Source organism: Triturus cristatus, chromosome 11, assembly GCF_964204655.1.
Source record: "Triturus cristatus chromosome 11, aTriCri1.1, whole genome shotgun sequence".
Taxonomy (NCBI): domain Eukaryota; kingdom Metazoa; phylum Chordata; class Amphibia; order Caudata; family Salamandridae; genus Triturus; species Triturus cristatus.
Window position 1 is genome coordinate 965,031,465 of NC_140594.1, and position 25,275 is coordinate 965,056,739.

At 43.5% G+C, this 25,275-nt stretch overlaps 2 protein-coding genes and 1 long non-coding RNA gene across 3 annotated transcripts in view; 2 read left to right on the top strand and 1 right to left on the bottom strand.

The window, feature by feature from the left end:
- The window catches only part of LOC146785754 (uncharacterized), a 61,441-nt gene extending 59,753 nt beyond the window's left edge, over nt 1–1,688 (bottom strand). Inside the window, exon 1 of the long non-coding RNA XR_014970790.1 lies at nt 1,555–1,688. This is a non-coding gene — a long non-coding RNA (uncharacterized LOC146785754). The remainder of the gene's footprint in view (nt 1–1,554) is intronic.
- Nucleotides 1–25,275, top strand: part of DNER (delta/notch like EGF repeat containing) — a 1,164,201-nt gene that overhangs the window by 205,105 nt on the left and 933,821 nt on the right. The gene's annotated exons all lie outside the window — the stretch shown is intronic.
- LARS2 (leucyl-tRNA synthetase 2, mitochondrial) lies at nt 1,684–4,789 on the top strand. Its single transcript, XM_085634997.1, has one exon. It carries the CDS (start codon nt 1,704–1,706, stop codon nt 4,455–4,457), a length of 2,754 nt encoding a protein of 917 aa, XP_085491123.1. The 5' UTR covers nt 1,684–1,703; the 3' UTR covers nt 4,458–4,789.

The window sequence follows — 25,275 nt, forward strand, 5'->3', positions numbered from 1 at the left end:
TCTGCGGCTGCCAAAGCTCACACTGAGTGGCAGTCATCAGGAGAGTAGAGCTGCTTTGTGGCATGGGAAGAACGTGGCGCAGAAAAAAACGCCTATAGGCTTCATTCTGAAATGTATCATAACATAGCTCAGTAGCTTCCAAGCATACATGCCAACCCTCAAACTCAGGCAGGAGACTACCGATTTCAAGGCTAGTCTCCCACCTCCCGATTCCTGTATGCAAACGCCTGATTGCTCGGTTGGCTTTTGCACACAAGGACTGGTCTTGTGTGACTTGGCGTATGCACTGCCAGTCAGAGGAGCAACTAGAGCCAAAGTTCAGGGGGGGCTAATAAAAATTTCGGGGGGGGGGGAGGTAATTCTTCCACCAATAGGCAGAGTGGAGATGCAGGGGCTCTAAGAAGTAAATGGCCTTGTTAACAAGTAAATGGTCTTTTAAAGACCTGTTAAGTATTCGGCTGCGGCTGCAATAAGATGGACGCCAGACCAGCCAGCCTACAGCAGATCAAAAACTGTCTCTGTGTGTGTGCCCAGGAAGCTGTCTGAGCCCAGGCTGACAGACACGCGGGGGGGCAGCGCTGAAGCCCTTTGAGCCCTACGGGCGTTGCGCACCTGCTGCCAGCAACCTGTTCCTGCAGGCCAGTGCACAACATTGTTGTCACGCTCTCTACCTGCCATTGCGCTTTCATCGGGCTCCTGACAGGTAAGGAAAAAGAACGTATATTTATATTCAGTCCTATACATGATAATACACCTTTGAGGCCTTAATAGACATCAGTGGGAGAAATATATTTTCCTGATTATTGTTTTTAAATCTCTCAATTTCCTCTTCTAAAATGTTGGCATGTATGTCTAAGAGCTGACAATAATCTGGTTGCAGGTTAAAATTCTGGCAAGGTCTACTCTGCCTTTAAACCCTCTGAGAAGACCGATGAATGCTGTTGGCAATGATGATGAGCTGTTGTAAAATACTTGTCCCAGTCAACAGTGATCATTCATCATCATATTGAATTCTAGGAATTGTAGTTTTCGTTCTCTTCAGTGGCTCTATTACTGTATTGTAGTAGATTCGCTTATAATAAATTGATATTTCAAGGTCCTATATTATGCAAAAATAAACTAAAAAGCGCAATCTGCAAAATTCGAAATTCTTTCTGTGCCTGTGTGTGTGCGTGCTTGTTTCTATGTGTTGTTTGAATTGTGGTTGCACAGATAGGGGGGCAGTGATGGGAAATGGTAAATCCATGCAATAGTTGGGAAGAGGTCCGGAATGCTGCGTGACTGACACATTTGGTCTGTCCTTGCCCAAGGTCATGTAGCATTCTGGATGTTTTTTTGGCCCCTCCTAAACGATTATGCTGCACAAAGTGAGTATTTTTCTAATGTTTATCTTATATTAAGAGCATCATTGTTATGGTACTATTAATGTCACGCATAAGGACACCGAAAATATCGAAGTGTCTCACTTAAGCAAACTGGAACTTTGGCAGTAACTGTTACGGTGTGCTTAGATAATGTTCATCTGCGTTTGTGAGTGCCTGTGGACGGTCTCACCAGCGATTGCAGCAGCCAGTGCGGCAAGACTCGCTCTGCATCTCCAGGTTGCGCATCTTAGGTCAAACTTTAGGACGAAGCACAGAAATAGGACGCGGCTTGACAGCTTGTCATGTGACGTCTGGCCGTTGCTGAGGGTCATTCCTTTAATGAGACTCGTCACTACCGGGTGTCTGGAGCGTGCCCTTGCTGAGCCGGTTCCGGAGTATCCCTGGCAGGGAATCGCTGCGGCTTCCCGGGCACGGCTTCAGATGTCGCCCGCGGTCTGGACCTTGCGCCTCAGTTACCCGCGCCCGTGGGTGGCGCGCTTCTCCCGCTCCATCTACAGCCAGACCGGCCGCTGGGAGCGCGAGTATGGGCAGCGCACCCGCGAGCAGGTGGAGAGCTGGTGGCGGCCGCGGGTCAGCGCCCCGGACCCAGCGGGGGAGTCGGAGGGTCGGCCCAAGTTCTACGTGCTGGCCATGTTCCCCTACCCCTCCGGGCAGCTGCACCTGGGCCACGTGCGCGTCTACACCCTGAGCGACAGCATCGCGCGCTTCCAGCGGCTGCGCGGCCGGCGCGTGCTGCACCCCATGGGCTGGGACGCCTTCGGGCTGCCGGCCGAGAACGCGGCCATCGAGCGGGGGCTGCGGCCGGAGGACTGGACCACCAGCAACATCCAGGGCATGCGGGGGCAGCTGCAGGCGCTGGGGCTGCGCTTCTGCTGGGAGCGGGAGGTCACCACCTGCCAGCCAGACTACTACCGTTGGACTCAGCTGCTCTTCCTGCGCCTGCACCGTGCGGGCTTGGCGTACCGCCGCGAGGAGCTCGTCAACTGGGACCCGGTGGACCAGACTGTGCTGGCTGACGAGCAGGTGGACGAGCGAGGCTGCTCCTGGCGCTCAGGGGCGCTTGTAGAGCGCCGCTACCTGCGCCAGTGGTTCCTGCGCACCACCGCCTATGCCCAGGCCATGCTTGATGCCCTACAGCACCTGCCAGCCGGCTGGGACGGTGTCAAGGCCATGCAGGCCAACTGGATCGGGGAGTGCACGGGCTGCCACTTTCATTTCGCCCTACCAGCCACGGGGGAGACCTTGTCTGCTTATGCCTCCTCACCCGAAGCCATATATGGCGCTTCGCACGTTTCTATACTGCCCAGCCATCGACTTTTGCACGGGGACAACCCCCTAAGGCATCTCCTGCAAAGTAGCTTAATCCCAGGACAAGACAGCCTGACAGCAGTGACTGCCGTCTGCCCGCTCAGCAGCCGCCACATCCCCCTTGTTATATCTGCCAAGTCAGAGTTTGAGGGCTACCTGGACACCAAAGTGTGTACACCCTGTACAAGTGCTGAGGACGCTGTGGCGGCCGGCAGGCTGGGCATTACCCCTCCAAAGGTGATTGAGAAGCTGGAGGATGGAACAGAAAGGCTGATCAACTCTGGTCCTTTCAGCGGCATGACCAGGCCAGAGGCATTGGAGGCCATCACTCGACATGCTCAAAACAGTGGAGCTGGCGGGCATCTGACAAGCCCCAAACTTCGGGATTGGTTGATATCACGACAGCGATATTGGGGCACCCCCATTCCTATAGTGCACTGTTCTTCCTGTGGTGTTGTACCTGTCCCTGAGGAGGACCTGCCCGTTACACTCCCCCACATGAAGGCACTGACTGGGAAAGGTGGCTCTCCCTTGGCATCAGTTGCAGATTGGCTCAACTGCACCTGTCCGCAATGTAAAGGGCCAGCTGAGAGGGAAACGGACACTATGGACACCTTCGTGGACTCAGCTTGGTACTACTATAGGTACACAGACCCTCACAACACTCAAGGGCCCTTTGGCAAGGCACTGGCAGATTACTGGATGCCTGTTGATCTGTACATTGGGGGCAAGGAACATGCAGTCATGCACTTGTATTATGCACGTTTCTTCAGTCACTTCTGTTGCGATCAAAACATGGTGAAACACCAGGAGCCTTTTCGCAAGCTTTTAGTGCAAGGTCTTATTAAAGGGCAAACATTTAAGCTGGCCTCTACAGGGCAATACTTGAAGAGAGATGAGATTGATTTCAGAGGTACAGACCCTGTTCACGCTCATACTGGTGAAAGTGTGCAGGTGACATGGGAAAAAATGAGCAAGTCAAAACACAATGGGGTTGATCCTGAGATACTTGTGAAAAAGTACGGGATTGACACAGTCCGTCTCTACATTCTATTTGCTGCCCCTCCAGAGCAAGACATTTTGTATGATGTCAAGTCTGATGCCATCTTTGGTGTCTTGAGATGGCAAGCACGCCTCTGGTCTCTCGTAACCAAATTAATAGATGCCCGAAGCACCGGTACCAAACCAGATCCTCACCAGTTAAGTATTAACGAGACGCATGAAGCCAAAAAGATATGGGTGAACAAGAACCAGGCCATTATGCAAGTAACAGAACACTTTACTGAAGACTATTTATTAAATGCGGCTATTTCAAGGCTTATGGGCCTGAGCAATGTTCTCTCACAAGCTTCTCCACGCCTTGTGCTTCACAGCCCAGAGTTTGAAGATGCTTTGGCAGCCCTCTGTGTCATGACTGCACCGTTAGTACCACACTTGTCCTCTGAATTATGGAAAGGCTTGGCACATATTGAAAATAAGCTTTGCCACCATTATGAGTGGTCCTCTGAGGTGCTTTCCCAGTCTTGGCCTCAAGTGGACCCAAAGTATCTTGAGCAGCCAGACATGGTAGAGGTCTCTGTTTTGATCAACAACAAGGCCTTTGGCAAAATTACTGTTCCCAACAATGTTTCAAAAAATACAGAGAAAGTCACTGAAATGGTTCTTCAAAGTGATCTTGGGGCAAAATACCTGCAAGGTCACACCATCAAGAAGACCTTCCTCTCCCCGAGGACCGCGCTCATTAACTTCCTTGTAGAAAATTAAACCCTGTTCATGCACGTGACTGCTTTCCTACATGTCAAACAGGTTTTAACTGTAGCACATTTTGTTACTTGAATTATGATTACAAAGAAATATGTAAAATTCATTAATAGCAAAACAGACATGAATCCAACATTTTGCAAGGAGTCTTAATATGGTTTTCGTAGCAAAACACAGAAGTGACTTACACTTTCCCAAGAGGCAAACAAAAATGTTCTAGTTTGTGGCTATGAAAATGCCAGGCATATTTCTTACATGTGAACAATGTAGAAGGTTAAATATGTATATTTATATATATTTTTCAATAAAATAAAAGGGGGGGGATTTATTTTCTTTATTTGGTGTAGTATTTGAGTTGCGCCCACTGTATCTATTGCCAAGCTAGTGTTTAATGTATATAGCATTGTTGTTGGGGTGAGGGAAGGGTGGAGTGTGGGAGGAGGGCGAGGGACGAGTGGAGGGGGGGGGGGGGGGGGGAAAGAGTTGTACATGTCACTCTGAAAGTAGATACCAGGTTACCTCACGGAGTGCAGGGTGCCTGCCAAGAATGTGTGTTCTTGTCACGACCAGGCATCACCTGTAGGATTTAGGCACTGGATAATTTGTGCCATATGCTTATTCATATTAATCATAACCTGTTAATGCTTGGAGCTCTGCTGCCTGACAAAACAGTCTAAGGATCGAGCAAACCTGATGCTTTCTATAGGGACTGAGAAAAGCAGCAGGCAATAACAATCTGTACCTAGTGCAGTCTTTTAGAACTTAACAGCATGGGAAATGTGATGGTTATCACAAAAGGCAAATCTGCATATTTTATATGAACTCAGATTGGTTAAACAACTTGGCAGGGAGATGAAGAGAGATTATGTGATGCCTCTGTCCATAGGCCTCCTAGCACCCACATTCTGGTGTTCAGTTCTGGAGACCAGTGCTACTAAAATGTTTACCAAAGCCTGTCTCCGTATTTGCTCTTATTTTGCTTGCTCCTTGTCTTCAGATGCATTACTCTAATGTGGATGCCAGCGCCCGATATTTTGGTGTCGGAGTGTAGTTCACCAATAGCTGTGACAGGCTGCACCCTTAATGTCAAGTTTAACCTATCTACTTTGCCTGATATTTTTTTCTGTGCCTTTCTGTGACCCTAGTCTGTCGTTTCACTTCATTATATTGCCCTAGAAGTGAAGATTCCTTTTAGACATTGCTCTATCGCCTGTTCTTCAGCATCCCTTTGAAATCTGAAGCTCGTATGCTTACCATACCACCTGCTAGATCCCCGATTGACATACACGTTGGAGCAGTTGTTTCCCAGAAATGCTGTGATTTCAGTGGTGTCCTCCCTAAATCTATTTCAGTTTCATCCTCACAGGCGCTTTTGAGCAATCAGTATGAATCCTGGGGGGGGGGGGGGGGGGCAATATATATATATATATACACACTAAAAATAGAGGCTTTTAATTTGCATATATGGTAGGTGTAGGCCGATTAGAGAGGTGTCCAGAAAGTTTCACACCTTATGAGAATGTTGGTTCATTACAAAGAAAACTGGTATTAAGAATTACACTAGTCAGGAACATGTAGCGAGGTCTCAGTTGGAAAAATGTGTTCTTACTGGCTGACATGTTTTCTTCTTGTTTACCACCATACTTTTCTAAACTGACTTCAATTCAGAAACCTAAATACATTGATTGGCTGAGAAAGCTTTATATTTTTGCATGGTGGACAGTGGCGTTCCCTAGAAATAGCTCACCAGGCATTGAGGAGCAAGTTGAACACACTGCAACTTGTAGAGCTTATACTTGAACCAGTAAGTGCTACGTTAGGTCATCCTAACTTTCTGCTCCCAGCTCCCTTGAATAATCTGCATGAAAGTTGGGATAAAGAATGAGAGGTGTAGGGATCCGAGTCTGTCAAATTTTGTGCGAATGCGTCCAATGACACCACAGTTATTCGCAAATCAAAACATCTATTACCCAGGTAAATTTCACCTCAACAATAACCGCAGTTTCTATCAGCAACTCTGTGATGTTGTGCAAACATCTTGAGGAATGGTGGAAAAAAATAACAGTGAGACAGATGCTGGTGCATAAAACGTAAGTGGGCAGACCTCGGTCTTTCCATTTATGCATGGTCTTCGGCTGTCCTAAGTGCTGATGAGAATGGAAAAAGTAAATGAGGTTAAATCGCCCCCCTTCTCCCCCTTTTCCAGCTTTAAACGTTTTCTCTGTGGCTTCATCCAGATTGCAGCATGCCATAAGGGAAATTTTACCATTGATGTATACCCACGTTTCATGTTGGGAGATCTTTGTGTACGTGCCTGCAGAATAAATGCCGCCTGACTGTTTAAAATCTCCTTTTAAGTGCAGAAGTTATTCTTTTATTTATTTTTTGCTTCATTTGTTATCTTTCTTTCCGTGCTTCCATATTTAAGACTAAGCATCATTAAGATTAAGAAAAATCAATTTTCAGAGCATATATTATGCTTTATTGGATCTTTCAAGATGAAGGGGTCATTAAAGTACCTTGACCTTGCTCAATGTCCTGAGTACTTTTAAAATACTAACATACCTTGTCAAATGGACGGGGCAGGGTTGTGTTTAACTTGCCATGCAGGGCTGTGGACACCTCCACTACCTACATGCAGCCACCCAACACCTCGTGGTTGCCCGTGGCCTGTGTTGGGTTTTTATTACATCCTCGACCTATAACCATACAGACCCACAGCCTTGTCAAGCAGACAAGTTATAATTTCTCTGAAATTATACATTCCTTCTTGGCTACAATCTACATGGATGCAGAGGCCAAAATGCACAGACTATTTTCGAATTGGACAGCAGAAGCCTTGTTGACCTATTCCTCTTTACATGCGTCAGGCTTTCAATTCTTGATTGATTTGCAAAGCGGTGCTTTAAAGTTCAGTGTAAGATGTGGGTCTATTACCTCGGATTAATTTGTCCTAATTGTTCCATTAAGGCATTATAAAAATAACATTCTGTCCTGTTTCTGGAGTTAATTACTTGAATCTGACTATGCAATTAAGCATTTTAATTGAACTTAATGAAAAATAAAATGTAAAGTCTTTTTTTCAGTAACCCACCCTTTTTGTTTCTCCCCAAACGGTATATTCGAATTCCTTTTCCAAAGGATGGTGCTTCGAAAACAAGGTATTTGTTCTCCTTGTGAAGTTGAGGTGAAAATGATTTCGTGGTGTAGCTGTGTTGCATAATAATTTAGAAGTCCCAAAGTCATTTTGGAAGTTTTTATACTTCTATAGAACTTCTATTCAAATGTGCTTAATGAAGACATGAAAATTATGTGGATTCACAGCGTTGGCAGACGAGATATTTCTCTTATTCATCACATAATCCATCTTGCATCTCTGCAAATTTTGAGTGCTGGTGTGCTCATGCCTATTTTCTGGTACGAGTTTCCAATATTTGCGAGCCATGTCTTCCTCACAGGCAGCCATGCTTCAACCACAGCTCTTTTAAAGGTACAAACCTTTCAAGCTCACTGATAGCGGCATCTGAGCATTTTTTCATAGCTTCTTAATTAGAAACTGAACCCAGTAATTGTTCTGTAATTATATGAAAAGATTCCTCGAGTTTTATCGTTGGGACTTGTTAGCAGGAGAAAATCCGTTTTTTGTGTTTGATGTATAAAAGTACTATTATTTTCAACGATAATTGTGGGAAACCGTTGTATGATTTATATACAAATGACCAACAAGTGTTTGAATGCCCCCAACAGATTTGTGTGTTTATTTAAGGTAGTCTTCATTTATACTTGATAATGAAATAATTAGTAACTTTTTGTAAGTGCAGATTCATTTATACAAACATACCCTGCACCTGAAGGAGGAGAAACCATAATAAAGTTAACTCGTATTTTCTATTTTGTGGCTGTTTTTCCCCTCTGAAGTGGATCTTTCACAATCTACCCGTGTAGGTACATGGAACCAGGCCTGCCTCTTTAGCCAACAGCATGTCGTATTCTGGGATGAGTAGATTTGTTTTCCCATTTGTAAGCATACCATTTTCTCGGCATGCAAATTGTAGTAAACGAAAAGAAAATGCAGGCATCCTGTATATGTCACACATGCCATAGGGTAATTCGACTGAAACACATTTGTTAATTAGTCCTGTTTCTGTGGACCGCTATGAATTACTATTTTTACAAGTTCTATCTCTGTCAAACACTTGAGCAAGATCAGTTAGCAGACCTGAAAAAAATGTGTATAACGAAATATGGTCTACTAATAGCAATGTAGCTCATGAGTGTCTAATTCCTTTTTCACTGAAGCAGGCAGCTGTTTTTGTTCTGGCAAAGCATGTATAAATGTAAAGTGCTGTAACATTAATTATATCAAAGTGCCTTCGTGTATGGGCTCTTTCACTGATAACTCTGTATGGGAAACAGCCTTTACCACGAAGCATTTTCTACGCATTACGTTTACAACGGTACACTTACCTCGTAAATGTCTTCACAACGCGTAATGCTTCAACGACCATCTTTACCACGCAAGCAACGTCATCACAGAACAACGTCTTCCTAATCCGAAAAAATGCGTCAGTCCATTTTCAGTGTCAGCGGAGACCTGCGAAAAAGGCAAAAAAAAGAAGAAAGGGGGCTTGGAGGGGTATCCCCCCCCCCCCCCAAAAAGAAAAAGCGGGGTAAAGGAAAAATCGAGGTAAAGGCAAAGCGTAGAAAAAACATTCCGTTGTAACGCATGCGTGGTAAAGGCATGCGTTGCAATGGAATGCGTAGTAACGACATATATTCCTCTGTATATCCGGTCTCCCCATTACGTTTAAGTAAGCGGCTTTTTAGCAATAACAAATAGGCTAAAGAGCACTATGGAGATGGAAGTAGCTCCAATGGCGAATGGATTAAGAGACATAACTGGTTTCATCTGTGAAAAATATTGACTGATATCTGAACATAAGTTTATGTAAGGTGAAAATGTACATACAACAGATAACATATAATAAATTATGCCATGTCTTTTGTGAAAATAAACAAACAAAAAACAGGATTTCATACACCACATAGTTTTTTCCTGTTGAACCTAACAGTTGAGTTGGTGGAATGTATTACTGTGAGTGTATGTGTGCAGTACCCTTCAGGTAAGTGATTCAGTATATTATTCAGTTTTCAGACTTGGAACAAGCATGGATTCTTCCCAACAAAATTCCGAAGCATGCATGTGTTAACAACGCCAATGTGCAGTCATTTGTACTGACGATTCTCTCTCTCCCTGAAGGAACTACTATCTCTTGATTCAGGTGTCATTTTTTCTTTCTCAACTGTATCTCTTATTGGAGAAACAACTGGTGTACTCTCATCTGGTTCTGTTCTATATGGAGGTGGTCTCTTGTAAATCATGTCATTTAAGACCTCATCCTCATACTCTCCATATCTTCTCATATCTGACCCAGAAACTCCTTCTGTCGAAGGAGCAGAAGCTTCAACTGTTCTCATTGGATATAATCCCTCTGACATACAAGCATCTCGCCATCTTTTCATTCGATCATGATGTGTTTCACGATCATGTCTCCTCCCAAACATGTACCTATAATACCCTCCAGACCTTTGCTTTTCTCGGTCATGAACTTCCTCTTCCCATTCCACTAAAGCCTCGAACTGTGTAGGTCTCGGCTTCGGGTCTAAACATAACATCTTTTCCCGTAAGTTTCTCAACACGGCCAAATTAAATGAACCATGTTCTGGAAATGCTAGAACACCATCTTCTTTAGTATACTTAACCCAGTTCTGCAACCATATACAGGTATGTAATCCATATTTCGCAACCATGAAGGATGCAGGTGTTTTCGCTGGAGGTAGCAACTCACCCTCTCTCGTTGTAACTTCTTTATCCTTGCTAAACCACTTTTTAACTTTTCCAAAGAACGTCTTTTTCTTTTTCTCTTCTTGGTAATACATTTTAGCAAGCGCTTATCAAATTCTCTACTCTTTCCGTATTATAAATATACAATACGAGTTTCTCAACCAATAGCAGCGCGACTCACACTAACGCACCAATCCTGGAGCGTCTACGTCACTAAACAGCTCTTCCAATCCCTGCGCGACTCACACTAACGCACCAATCCCAGCGCGAACCCTATTCTGATTCACTATCCAATCAGTGCGCGGACCTTCTGACGTCAACAGTCGCTGCAGTCTCTGTCTCCTGTCTCTGTCACTCGTCTACCCCTCCTTTACAAAACTCTCAGTAGACTTTGTGTGTCAAAACTTCTACAGAATCTATTAGTTACAACATAAAAACATCTCCATTGTCTGCTTCGCTAACCACAGAATAATAAAAGAGAGTCTATTTCTCAAGAATCAACAACTTTCATACATCGCATAACTGTTTCCTCTAGGACTTATCCAAAGAGTCTTACAGTCAATAAATGTATATGCATTCACGCACATTCACACGAGAAAAATATAGTACATGCACACAGAATCCTGCTTCCCGAGAACAGCACAACCTGTCTCTGTACAGAATTATAACTCAACAACTAAGCAGCTTACCTCTGCCCAGTTCCTCAAACAAGCTCAGAGAATACCTATTACTCCTCCCGTGATAAGCTTTAACGGCAATCCTTACGGATCCCTGGGACTTAAGACCAGAGTTTCACAGATAACCTTCACTATCATACACACTCCTTATATACCAGAAATATATTCTAATAGTAACATACGACGATGTCACTGATTCCGAACCCAGACAATGTGAACGCGCAACTTCAATTGTCACACGTAATTCCTTACAATCCCGTCTTTCCCGAGAGCAGCATATACACCTTCCTCTGCCCTACTACGGAACTGCTTCCACAGCTTCCAAATTCCAGAAGCACTACATATAACTCAACATTACGACTCCAACATTTAGTATTAGTACATATACCAACAACATCAAAATAAATCAATAATCAATAAGCCAATATACAAGCAATCTTATCTTATCAGATCAAGACAACCATCTACAACCATCCTCTGCTACCAGAGAAATTGATAGAGATCAGGGTATCAAAAATATGCCCACTACCACGGATAGAGTAATCTCACAGTTACACGCACATACATTCATCATACGCTAGGGCCCATTTCACTAACATACGCTCAAATACCCTACCAGCAATAAACCTGTGGGAAGAAAACTCCTAAACCACCCTGCATCTATATCTAAGCGATAGGACCTGATTATAGTGGTTGTCCCTAAACATACTCTATAATCTATACAACAATAATCAAAAATGAACACAATAATTGACAAGAAAGAATATTCAACACCATGTTTAAAAGTTATATTGCTTTATCTAAAATTAGTCAAAGTAAAATCAATCAGAATAAATCATTTCTCATAGTTACCTATTCTAACTAAGTGTCAGAACGGGTCAGGACCAGTCTCCCGGTAAAGTCTCTCTCAGGACAGAGACCTCAGCATCAAACCTCAGCAACGCGTGAAGGTGGCCAAAAGAGTGGGGGGAGCCCTCCCTAAACTAACAGTTTTTATAATGGAAAATACAATAGAAACACACATAAAGTTGGCTGAATAAACTGTATCACCGAGCAGAACGAGAAGGAAGAAATGTAGCTTTGCTACATCTGGAAATCTCCGCTCAGGAAAAGTCACAAGGCATAAACTACGGAACAGGAACCAAGGAAATAAACATGTAACACTTTTAATCCGATTCCTCCTCGGCCATCGAGCCACAGTTCAGAGTTTCCCTCTAAGGCTCCTTTGTCCTTTGAGAAAGCCAAGGACACTTTCACTTTACTTGGAGTACACCCAAAGCTGCTGCCGTCCTCATGGAAAATTTCATAGAAGGACTATGGTCAGTTGTCTTCGACCTTTTTCCAGCGGGGGTCTCTCTTGCCACATCACAGAAATATTCACTCGAGGCCAGGCTCTCAAATCAGCCATCATGGATTAGGCCTCCATAGGCCACAATAGACCATCTCAATTTAAAAGAAATAAAAACAACGTTAATACAACATAATGATTAAACAGTATTAACCCCACTAATACCCTTATGTGTATGCATTTATCTAGCTTTGTGACATAAAAAGCATTAATTCAGACAGCGTTTTGTGCTCAAATAAATAGCACACAGCAACGTTTAAACATGAAAACTTGCACGTTATTGTAAATACAAGAACAGCACAAATAAGCTAACCCTCATGTAACTTTCTCTTATGTTAGGACAAACAGGTTGATTAGTAAAACACACTTGCACAAGACAAATAATTAATTGGTAATTATTAATAAATTAATAAAACGCATAGACATGCCAGAGCTTCAAAAGCCCCAGAATTTTCTAAAAGAAAACTCTGCTCCAGCAGTACAACACCCAGTGCAGTGCCTAAAACTATTAATAGTTCTAATTCTGACAGTCCAACAGTATATGCAATAACGCACAACACAGTCCAAGCCTTCTGCAGCAAATTCCATAGCAATTTATTGTGCGTCCGGTAATTCAATACGCAACGACATTTGCAGGAATTCCCAATAAAAGCAGTTCTAGCATATGTTCAATATCCTGAAGCTCAGCAGTGTTATACATATAGTGCCTTTTGGGCAGTTGAATTATTGGTGGAAGGTAGTGTCCTTTTGAGTGACCACTTTGATCACAAGTGAATGCTTACCTTTTGAGTGTTGTATCCACAACCATTACAGCCAGAAAGGGCTTGAGGAAGCCAACTTCCACCAAACTAATTTATTACTAAATTAGATGCCCTGCACTGGATGGTCACTTCTCCTTGGCTCAGACTAGACCAAGTTGAACCTTGCTGCCAGACTATGCATTGGCGAAGAACTGCATATGTTCCAGTGCAGCTCTGGTTATCTTTCAGAGAGGGGCCTTTTTGGCCACTGCACTAGTTTCCTGGGTGGGAAAGACTACCTGAAGGAAAGGCCCTGATCTAAATTAGCCTTCTTCAAGAAAACCCCTGGGCTGTGAAAAAGAGTAGCCCGCAATGACTGTTTCTGCATGTCAGATGCCCTCACCTAAATCATACCGAACGCTCCACTGGATCAAATCTTCCTGAAGAGGACACCGACACCATTGGTTGGATAAACCCCTTTTCCTGATGACAGGCTGTACCTGTAGGCAGTCACACTGGGCAGAGGAGGTCTAATATAGCCCTGTGCTTCGAGGAATGGGAAAAACGTTGTTGATGTGATAGTTCGATGTTCTTCTGGAGGTGTGCTGCAGATTCAGAAACCTGAAGGGTGCTTATAAAAGATTTGGCCGGGATGGCAGTGGGTCATCCTCCATTGCAACCCCTTTATTTGGAAACCCTTTGTCTGCCTGTTTCCCCTCTCCAGTGTGTGGTACATAATATGCTTCCAAGACCGCCACATCATCACAAATTGTAAGAACTTTCTAATTTCCTTTTGCTTGATTAGACATGGTAAATAAAGGACTCTTTGCAAATTTCACCCATGTGGAGAAAGGCAATGCAGACAGGAAGGCTTCCTCACACCCTAGAAACTGCAGATTTGTTAATGTAACCCAAATCATTATTTGATTGGTCATACAGTTACAGACTTTCACTGTTTCAGCCTTTCACCCTCTTCAGCTGCCATCTCTCACCACACTGGACTGCGTCACGATAATCGTCAATCATTAGGACCCCTTGCCTCCCAGAATACCATCATAAACACCCTAGGCTACAACTGCTTGCTATTGGACTTGAACCTTAAAATTGGAGTGTGCTCCATCGAAAGCTCACAAACTGCAATACGCATAATGTGATCTACTGCGCTCTTTGTCCATGCCCCCTGGCTTATGTCGGAAAAACAACTCAAGCCATCAAGACAAGAATGACTCAACACCGTTCCAGAATTAAATGTAAGATCATAAATGCACCGATGGTAACACACTGCCTTGAACACCAACACAGCCCCAAAGATATAAAATGGACTGTACTGAAACAAGTGCATGGAGCCAACGTTGATAGCCTCCTCTCTAAGTTTGAGGCTAAAACCATTATGTACCTTAATACAATCGATAACGGATTGAATGAACTTAGCGACCTGAACTAGTCTCTTCTCAGTTCTTTCTTTCCTCCCCTACGCGAATTTGCACATTTCTTTGTATATTTGAGCATTCTATAAAGAAAGGTGAACATATTGAGAGAACTGCATCCCGTGTTTCAACACACACGGTTATAACTCTGTAAGCCCTGACAACAAGACCAACTAGTTCAAGGGTTGCCCACAGACCTATCCTCACAACAGGCAATGCAATTTCCTTCCAGCAAATATGCACATCTTTAAATGGAAAATTGTTGAAATAATATCTTTGTAAATAAGCAAATGGGAATGTGGAATTATGCCATTATGGTCTATCTGTACGTGGTACCTACCCTGTGACCATGATCTTTAGAAGCAGTTTTATTGACCTGCTACGGTGTATTGGGTAAGCTAAAACAGTAACAGTTTAGTAAAGGTCCAAAATCCAGCTAAAAGAAACTCATGACTAACACTCCGCAGGCAGCTCTCTACGAGCACTAGAGCAGAAGACTCAAGCACAATGGAGTTTGCTCACTACTGGGACTAGCAGTCCAAAAATAGAGCTCTGCAAATAATAAGTTTGAGGTCAGAAATCCATATCAGATGATGATATGTTTCCTGACATATGACTAATAACTAAAAACTTGCACTCGGGTTTAAGTCGTGCCGTCCAACCATTAAGGATCAGTGTATTCTCACACCAAAATATATACTATTAGGTTCGCGCAAGCTTTAGCCTGCACGTTAATATCACCCATACAATTTATTTAAATAAAGTTTAGGGCATGTTGACAAGATTATACCAACGGGTTTGCGTAATTTTGAGATCACGCATAAAGAACACCCACACAATCTGTCTTAATGAAGTTTCGTGTATCACAGCTGAGGCAGTATGGGTACGAAAGTGCCTCGCACTTGATGAGACACGCCCCCCACACGCCCCCTTTCCCGTCACCACACTCGGGACCCGGAAAGATTTATTTCACTTCCCGTGCGAACGCGATCACGCAATGTGCGAGGAATTGAGCTCGGTATGAATTACTGAAGGACACTGCACGACTTATCGCCCTGGTACAAGACCTCGACCCGGAACGCAATTAATTTGCGAAAGGACAGCTCCTCCGCAGCTGAGCCAATATAGAACACGACCGCTCGCATTCTGGCTGTGCTAGGTATGATCCTAAATCTATTAGACCCATTCTAACGCACTGGGTGTATACGGATCACTCGGTTACATTTGACCCAGAATTTCAACTTGATGGGTCTTTCCTGGATACTATTGGACCACGAACTATAAGAGAATATCCAGCTCCGGGGTTAAGCTTACACAATGATTTGGTACTCCCACGCCCACCTCATCTTTCCACACAAAGTATGACGCATACTGTCACTTCCCCAATACCACCTCTGCCATTTCAAGCACTCGTGTAGAGAGGATCGGTCGGCGCACATTTAGCCACACAAAATGACACTTGTTCGTTCGCAACTTCTCTCTTTAATAATATCGTTGAGGACAGTAGCTCTAAAAAACATAGCATGTCACCTGTTGGACAGGCTACTACAACATTGACCAGATGCTTTCTTTTGCCCTAGTTTAAAGAGCTCGGCTTGGGGACATGAGAATCAAGAATTTTATATCTTCAAATACTTTTGTGGTACGTAGGAATATGTTTTGAATTCAACCAGTCACTTTATCTGTAAACACTCCGCAAATTTCTCAAAATTCTGAATAGTAAAATGGTCTTTGTTACACAACTAGATACCTCCAGTCCTCCGCATAAAATTTGTCCACCCTGATGAAGACCTTCGATAATAAGTGCCACGTAGAAGGTCGAAACGCGTTGGTTCTTTGATGAGCCAAGCCTTAAAGACTCAAGGAAACAAAACGACGTCAAGTCTCCGATACTACTTGCCAAGCATTCAAAATAGCGGCGCAAACCTGGTTTCCTAAAGCCTGTAGGCTACCTCCCTCTGCTACTTCTGCTGTTTGGAGCTCCCTCTCGCTGTGAAGCTACCTGTGGCCAAAGAACCCTGCTATTCTCCGCTGACACCGCTAACCCCGCTGGTCGAGTCCCTCCCGCCGCCGCAGTTTCCAGCTCCTCGCGGCCGCAGTGGGGAGGGACGCTGGAACTACAACTCCCAGCATTCCCAGGGGCGGAAGTGACATCGTCGAGCAGCGCGTCTGGAGGCGCATAAATTAAAGCATAGCCCCGGTGGAGCGGGCATACTTCTGCTGTTTGGAGCTCCCTCTCGCTGTGAAGCTACCTGTGGCCAAAGAACCCTGCTATTCTCCGCTGACACCGCTAACCCCGCTGGTCGAGTCCCTCCCGCCGCCGCAGTTTCCAGCTCCTCGCGGCCGCAGTGGGGAGGGACGCTGGAACTACAACTCCCAGCATTCCCAGGGGCGGAAGTGACATCGTCGAGCAGCGCGTCTGGAGGCGCATAAATTAAAGCATAGCCCCAGCTCCGCGGGACGCGAGCGGGACGCCGGGCGAAGCCCGGGCAAAGGGCGGGCCCTCTGTGGCCCTCAGTGACCGAGGTAGGCCGGGCTGGGCCCGGTCCCTTATTTCTCATTTGTATACATTGTAATTACTTGTCTGCATTCGTGCCCACTTGAGTAGAAGGGTAACTTGATGCAAGTACTGTGATAGCTATACTGCACCCTGGTCCTACCTGCTTTGCCAGGGACTGACTCAATTCCAGACTTTTATACGTTTTATATTGCTACATTTCTTTTTTATTACTGTGGAAAATGTCTAAAACTTTACGATCAGGAAGGGTAGTGGGAGAAAAACCTGCCCGGAAATTAACTACCATCCGCACAAGAAACAAGTCAGTAAACAACCCACCTTTGAAAGGACAATGTCAGTTATCTGAACTCTGGGATCTATCTGGTATAAAAAAACCTAAATGTGCGACTCTACATAATCCAGATACTAAAGCCCTGGAAGTACACGTACCAACTACCTCTGTGCCCCGATCTCCCCAGGTCCAGCAGGGGGCCCCCCAAACTATGGTAGGAGGGTCTCCCTTTCGGGACCCTACAGACGGGAAGCTGACGATTATAAGTGAGCCAGTGCACATACCATCGATCCCTCAGTTACCCATGAATGACAGGCCGGGGGATGACCTGTCTGCACTATCCATTGATTTGGAACTATGGGGACGCTACGTAAGCCCTGCTAAAGTGGAATCTCTGGAGCAATTTAAAGTTCAGAGGGGAGCCACCCCATCAGGGTTAATGCTGTATAGTAGCACCCCGTCGCTAAATAGACATGAAATATCTGACTTGTTAAACTCCTCCAAGAGCCCCGACCTCAATCTCCTTGATAATATTTGCACTGCGGAAGCACGAGAAAAGCCGATCTCTGAGTCCATGATCGCGCTGGAACAACTCCTTGCTTCAATTTTGCTGCTTCTAGGGAAATTTGTAGGCAGCTCGGACTGTATCCTTGAATCAGTTACCCAGATCCTAAAGTTATTGCTGCAGAAAGTGCCGGATGCGAGTAAGGCCTCTCCCCCTAAGCCTGAACAATCTGTATCTGAGGGGAAATTTAAAGCCATTAGAAGCGAACTAGTTAGGAAAAATGAAGAGTCTTCTATGGTCCCTCATAAGGAGATGCCTCATACTGCAGCCTCTAACTGTATCAAGAATATAGTCCTGGAGATAGAGGAGGAGGATAAAGTCTTGCCAGGCCCCAAAACGGTTCAGGAATTATTTCCTATCTTTGTCCCGGATGGCGGAAAAGACCTCCTGGCCGACAAATCTGAGGTCAATGAAGAAAAGAGAAAATATGGTAAACAAAAAAGTACCAAAGCCAGTAAGAGGAAACCAATTCGAAAGTATAGAAAGAAGAAGCAACGGAGGATCATTTTCCAAAAATGCACAGAGACAAGGGAGAATGAAATAAGGAATGGGGAATCCTTATCTACTTCCTTAAAAGTGGACATGGATGTGAACTTAACCACTTCAACCTCAGTGGAGGAGGAAAATGAACAAGGCAGCCTGCCTTCCCAGGAAGATTTACCACAAATTGGGGGCTCTCTCCCAGGCTCTCCTTCTCGGAGTGCACTTGGAGGACCAATTTCTTATCCATCCGGGACTTTAAACCCTTTGGCCCCCCCCTTTGTGGTAACAATTGACTCTGAAAATTCTCGCCCTCCGGCCCGGCCTGTAAGTACGTCAAAGGCCCCTGTGGATGTGCGTGTACTAGATTTTGTTCCATTATTTGATACTGACCTCTTATTAAATAGAGCCTGGCTTCTCAAGCGTTTCAGTGAGGTTGAATGTCTCTACCACATTCAGTCCAGAGACATTGAACTGGTGACTCTGTTGGGTGGAAGTTGGGTTTCGAGTATTCGGGTGAAATTTTATTCCCCTATCATAACAAATTTGATACTAGAACAGGCTGAAAATTTTCAACGCTTAGGTATTGATATTCTACCTATCTCTACCCCAGGCAAGCCAAACTCTTTCGATAAGCAGGGGTTGAGGGGTGGTGAGCAAAACGGGGTAACCTCTCCTCTGAGAGACCTGAAAATTTGGGTTTCCAGGGGAAAACGCTCAGTATCGCACGTGAAGCCTCTCCCACTAGTTGAGAATTCCACACTCAATGATGACAATAACCGGTGGAATTGGCTCCATAGTGCATTATCAACAAAAAATAAGGATAACCCCAAATTGTTCCACCATCTTTAACCCAGCCTTAAACATAATCTCCTGGAACGCGGCCGGATTCCATAGCAGCCCGGAGAAAATGACCTTTTTATCCACTCTGGAGGCTGATATATTGTGCATCCAGGAAACATGGTGCATAGATAGGTTAACGCCTTTAAAAGATTTTTATGTTTTGGAAGTTCCGGCTGCGCCCTCTAAGAAAGGGCATGCTAGGGGGGGGCTCGCCTGTTTACTGTCAAATAAGTTTCAATGGAGATTTTCCCATTATATTGACTCCAGTAGACTTTTCCACACAATAACATTAGAAAATATGTTCCATGACAATGTAAAATACCCCATGGTAATTTTCAATGTGTATATTCCGCCTGAGGAATGTTTTAATGATAAATTGCAGCGGGTTCTCCAGTATATGGATAAGATAAAAAATTCACCTCCTTTTCCTGTAATCTTGCTTATCGGTGATTTGAATTGTAAAGTTTCAAACGCTAGTCTAAAACTCTTCAGGGATAAAGCTAAGGAGGAAGCACATTGCATCCCCCAGACGCTCTTCCCTGAAAACTTAAGGACAAATAAAAGGGGGAAGATCTTGTTAAAAGAACTAGCGATCGGGGATGGTATTATCTTAAATGGAAGATTTCCATCTGACGTCCCCGCAAATTATACCCACAAATCCCCCTTTGGGTCATCAATTTTGGACTATGCAATCGCCAGCTACAGTCTGTTTCCCCAGATTCTTGACTTAAAGATCACACCCACGACTCTGAGCGACCACAGTATATTGTTACTATCAATTTCGTTAAATTCTATGAATATGGCATCCTGGTCGCTAAATGGCAGGGAGGCTACCTTCCACTCGACATCTGGAAGATGCTTCTGGAATAATGCTGCCATTAATGGGGTGCAGGAGCTACTGACCGATACCCTTAGGGAAATAGAAGAGTGGAACGGAAATGAAATAGTTTGTTTTGAGGAATTCATGATAAAGATTCTATTGAATGCTAAAAAAACTGTCCCCCCTAGGAAAAAAGGAGAGGTAGTTCCTCTGACTCTCCGTAATCTGAATAGGGAATTAAACAAACTAATCCGTGCACAGTACGTTGAAAGGGTACCGGAACGTGGGAAAGATATCGCTAGGTTAAAAAGAAAGAGATGCAGACTCAAGCTAAAAATTAAAAGGGACAGGGAGGATGAAGTATGGATTAAATTAAGGGAATCTGCTGCTTATGGCAACATTAAAGATTTTTGGGCAATAATCGGGAAAGGATGTGGTACACGCCACTCCCCTACTCCCATAGCTATACCAGAAGATCTATGGTCCTCTCATATCCGAGAATTATATGCAGGGAACGGGACCGCAGGTGTGGATAACTTCATGTACGCTGCCCCTGATGACTCGGTCTTCTTTCCCTCTGAGAAGGAAATCGAGTTGGCTATAAAAAATATGCGATCCTCTGGGGCCATGGGACCGGATGAGCTTCCGATGACGGTCCTAAAACAAGACCCTTTAACCTGGAGTAAAATCTTGTACCCCCTGTTTAGGGCATGCCATCTTTCCAAACGTGTCCCTGCATCGTGGAGAGGAAGCATTCTGGTCCCTATCTTCAAAAAGGGAGCAAGGGACAGCCCCAGTAACTATCGCATGATTGCGCTCCTCGACTCCATCGGAAAGGTCTTTGCGAAATGCCTCCTGAGATCTCTTTCTGATTGGGTCGAGGAGCGCAACATCTTGCCGTTGGAACAGACTGGCTTCCGAAGGGAACATGGCACTCTGGACAACCTGACTGCCCTCCAGGTTATTACTGATAAATATGTCCAGGTGAGAGGGGGTGTTATATACGCCGCCTTCATTGATTTCTCCACAGCGTTCGATAAAGTAGATCGGGGAACGCTGTGGAGAAAATTGGCGACGCTGGGTGTCCCTACTCCCCTGCTGGAATTGGTGCGGGCTTTGCACACTGAGACCTGGTGCAGGGTCTTAATGGGGGGCGAAAGGGGGCTGTCGGCCAAAATACCATCTCAGAATGGCCTTAAACAGGGCTGCTTATTGGCGCCCCTGTTGTTTTCCCTATACACAACTGACCTCCCTGCTGCTGTGTCCCATAGTGAGGGGATCGCACCGTTGATAGGAGGGGTGCCAATAGCCTGTCTGATGTATGCCGATGATGTGTTATTGCTTGACTTAACTCCCGTGGGTCTGGCAAATCGGCTTCAGGCTCTTCAGGACTTTGCTGGGGAGCATCATATGAAGATCAATATTAATAAAAGTAAAGTGATGTGTATTGCTGGTAGGAAGAAATGCCGCTCGACAAATTTTGGTTGGGCTATTGGAGGGCTTAGATTGGAGGTCGTAACTTGTTATACTTTTTTAGGGAAAATATTCTCGGCCAATATGAGCGAGAATCTTCATATAGAGCATTGCTCTCGCAAAGCTCTTGCCCATGGCAATGGGTTAAAGTCCCTATACCTGGCAACGGGGAAAAGACATTTTTCTAGCCTTCTAGAAGTATTTAGAGCTAAAATCCCCGCAACCATCTTGTATGGTATAGAAATAATAGAGATAAAATATTGGGACTTTTGCCACAAGACCGAGGGAAAACTCCTAAGATCCCTCTCGACTCTTAACAATGCCTGTCCACTGGCTGCCTGCAGGCTGGATTTCGGACTCAGGAGTGCCTGGGTTCAGGGGCTGTGCGCCTTAATAAGGTGGGTAGCCAGCTTAGCCAGAGCGAGAGAAGGAACCCTGCGAGTTTTACTCAAAAATGAACTTTTGGGCAATTTTAAGGAGTTCTCTAAACTTGTTAGTAATTTTAGAGGGGCTGTGAAAATCCTTAGACTGGATGAAAGCGCTCTTTTCTCCTATTCTCCCACGCAGTTAAAGCAGGTCCTTAAGGAGGCTTCGTGGGAGTATTGTTTTCTATCCGACAAAAAAACAGTTGGAGATAAAAGGAATGTGGAGCCGCTGATCTCCTCCTATAGGTTGAAACAGCCCCAACCGTATGCCCTGTGGAACTTGCCACATGGGATACGTAGGTTTTGGTTTTTATTACGTTATGACTTAATCCCTCTTAACGTGTTGCTGTCCAAATGGCATGGCACTTCACCGTTGTGCAATCTATGTAAATTAAATAACCAGGACTGTATGCATGTACTTTTGATTTGTCCTATGTTACGTAGCTTGCGCAAGCGATGGCTTAAAGTAATCTGTCTACGCCTCAGCATTGTCACTTTACAAGATTTTCTTCATGCACTTTATTGCCCACCAAATGAAATGTTCTGTGCTTATGTTTTTAACTTTTTTAAAGGATTTTTAGCTATTTATTAAATTTTCTGGAAGATTGTGCCGGCCCGGCCTTGTGGGTCTGATGGCTTGCAGTGTACCTATTACGGTTCGAATACTATGTTTTTATAATTCTTGTACTTTTGATGACTGTGTTGCTTTGTCTGTACATGTTTATGTGGCCCTCTTTGAGAGCCAAAACATAATAATAAATAAATAAATACCTCCCTCTGGCATTCTAATAGATTATCATTTTGTGAGGACCAGAAGAATAGGAGTCCCTGTAACTTTATGTGAACAACGTAGGACTTTCTTTATATGTACAACACGCTATATACTGTTGTCTAGAAAAAGTATAAGGAGATTTTTTGTATCCATTATACAGAATTGTTGTTGTCTTTTATGTGAGTACTGTCAAAGTATATGATATTGTATTTGTTTGTTATTTGATTAGTGTCAAGCTTTTCCAAGCAGTTTTGTTTTTGTTTTAGTAATAGCTGCACAGAATCAACAGGTCTTGATGAAAAAATATAAAACGCAGTATCTGTTTATTATATGCAACTTAGTGGAAAATAAAAATCCACTTCAAAATTTGAAAAGTTCATTTATGGTGACAGAGGTAACATGTTTTGTTAATGAACCTTCAGTAACAGAGCACCAGCGTGGCACAGTTTGACAGGCTATTTGTGCAACAGAAAGGCACAAAATACTCATAATTGAACCACTGTAGGATAATCGTAGAAATTTAGTGACCTGGTTACTCCACTTTTGGTTGTGGTGTGGAGGTTTTAGATATTCTGTCTCCTGTATGAAACTTCTTTGAGCTTAAAGTTCTAAATGCAGTTGACTCCTAAAAATATGAGTGGTTATTGCATAGATTATTATTTCTGTGCTAGTGGCAGCTGCTACTGATCTGCTCACTTGTCTTTATTCAGATCATGGACACTGAGTTAGCGATAAGGTTTTGAATATCGCTTTCCAGCTAAACGATTAGAGCAAACATAAATGACCTTCTTGCTCAGAATGTAATGGACTCTTAAAAGCTAAAATACTCCTAGTGAATCATTTAGCTTCTCACAGGAGTCCCAATTAAGTTTAGCAATCTGTCAGAGGAGGTGAGCACAATAAGGGTATTGTTTATTGTTGACACTAACTCTTGCAATTTCATTATGTTGAATAATTCATATACTTTAACGATTGTTTATGAAGGCTTTCTTTTTGATGTATATCTAATGCGACACCAGAGTAAAAATAATTGGGTGTAAAAATACATTCTAAAATTAAGGAGATTTAAAATACCCATTAACGTTTATGAATCACTAGGTTAAGATAAGTCAACATCAGATGTAGCAATGAGGGTCTGACCAAAGCATGTATCCAAACTGTAAAAAGACCCAGAACTTGGTGCTGACCAACCCAATGCAAATCGCAATTGCTACTACCAGCAGCACACTGGTATAACGTTATGTCCTTATGTGAACACTTCTTGCAAAAGATAATAGACGGTGAACGCAAGATAGGAACATCCACTCAACTACATGTCAATCCAGCTTTGGAAATTATAGATTCAGGCACTTTCTTCACACTTATGTGGGGAAAATGCAGTTCCAGGTTCACCCCCTGGCTGCTGCATAGTCACCGAATATAGTCTGAATGTATTTCGAAGTTTCATTACCCACAGAAAGCCACCTTAATAGTTCTTTCTTCCTTCATCGAGAAAATATTTGCATCTATAATATATACTATCTAAAGAGTACAATAGAAATTAGATGCATTAAATGATCACTGTAAAATTATTCTTTGAAATCATTACAAAGTGATTGACAACATGGCAAGCTAAAACAATCTATAAGGATTAGACTAAGGGTAATAATGTTAAAAACAAATTTAAGCACTCCAAATGTGGCACAAACTTTTTTCCCAATTACTAGATTGTAACAGACATCAATCAATCAATATTACTTTATTTCGATTTAAATTTATAAATCATAAAAAGCATACAATAAAAGACAATCAATAAGATACAATTCTTTAAAAGTTATTAAAACGGGAGAAGTAAAAAAGAAAAAAAAGAAAAAATCTTTCCAGAATAAAAAGGAGTGCTTTAGAATAATCGAGCATTCAGTGAACATAGCTAAAAAAGAGTTTAAAATTTACACAATTATATCATTAGATAAAATCAATGATTCTTTAATCTAAAGTCTTTCGATGGTAAACAATAGACTTCAAGAAGCTGGCTACTGTAAATGTCAGTAAATCTCCTTCCAACATCTGCAGGAACAGAAATGCTGGGCGACATTGCCTGAGTCCTAGACTCCTCAAAATAGGAACAAGTAATTTTTTCCTGCTTTCAGCAAAGAATTTACAGAAAAGAATAGTATGCATAGTTGATTGTGCAGATATAAGGTCACAGGGGCAAACCGGTAGATTTTTTACCCAATTATTCTGAACTGGGAAGGCTATTATTCGGTGAAAAATATTCATCCTGAGTCTTACCAATAAATAGCGTTCATGATTTGTCATATTTAGGGTCAGATATGGCTGCAGGGTTGGGACCAGTTGGATCATTAGGCTATGGGTGACAGATGGTTTAGTAGCTTCACTCAATAGCCTCAACTCCTCCAGATGGGCGAGTGCTTTGGTTTTTAAAGTTTTTCTTGACACCTCACATATTGACGAGGGATTATAGAAATACTTGTCCCAGCCCAAATCATGGAGGAAAGTTGTAACAGACATATAAATACATAAAATGACTATTTGGTGTATAAGTGTATCTTTCATCGGATGTATTTGATAAGAGCTGGCTGTGGCATTTCAGAGTGCTATTCTCAGGGAAACCTAG

Excerpts from the sequence above, each read along its gene's own strand:
- LARS2 (XM_085634997.1), top strand. The coding sequence starts at position 1,704 with ATGAGACTCGTCACTACCGGGTGTCTGGAGCGTGCCCTTGCTGAGCCG.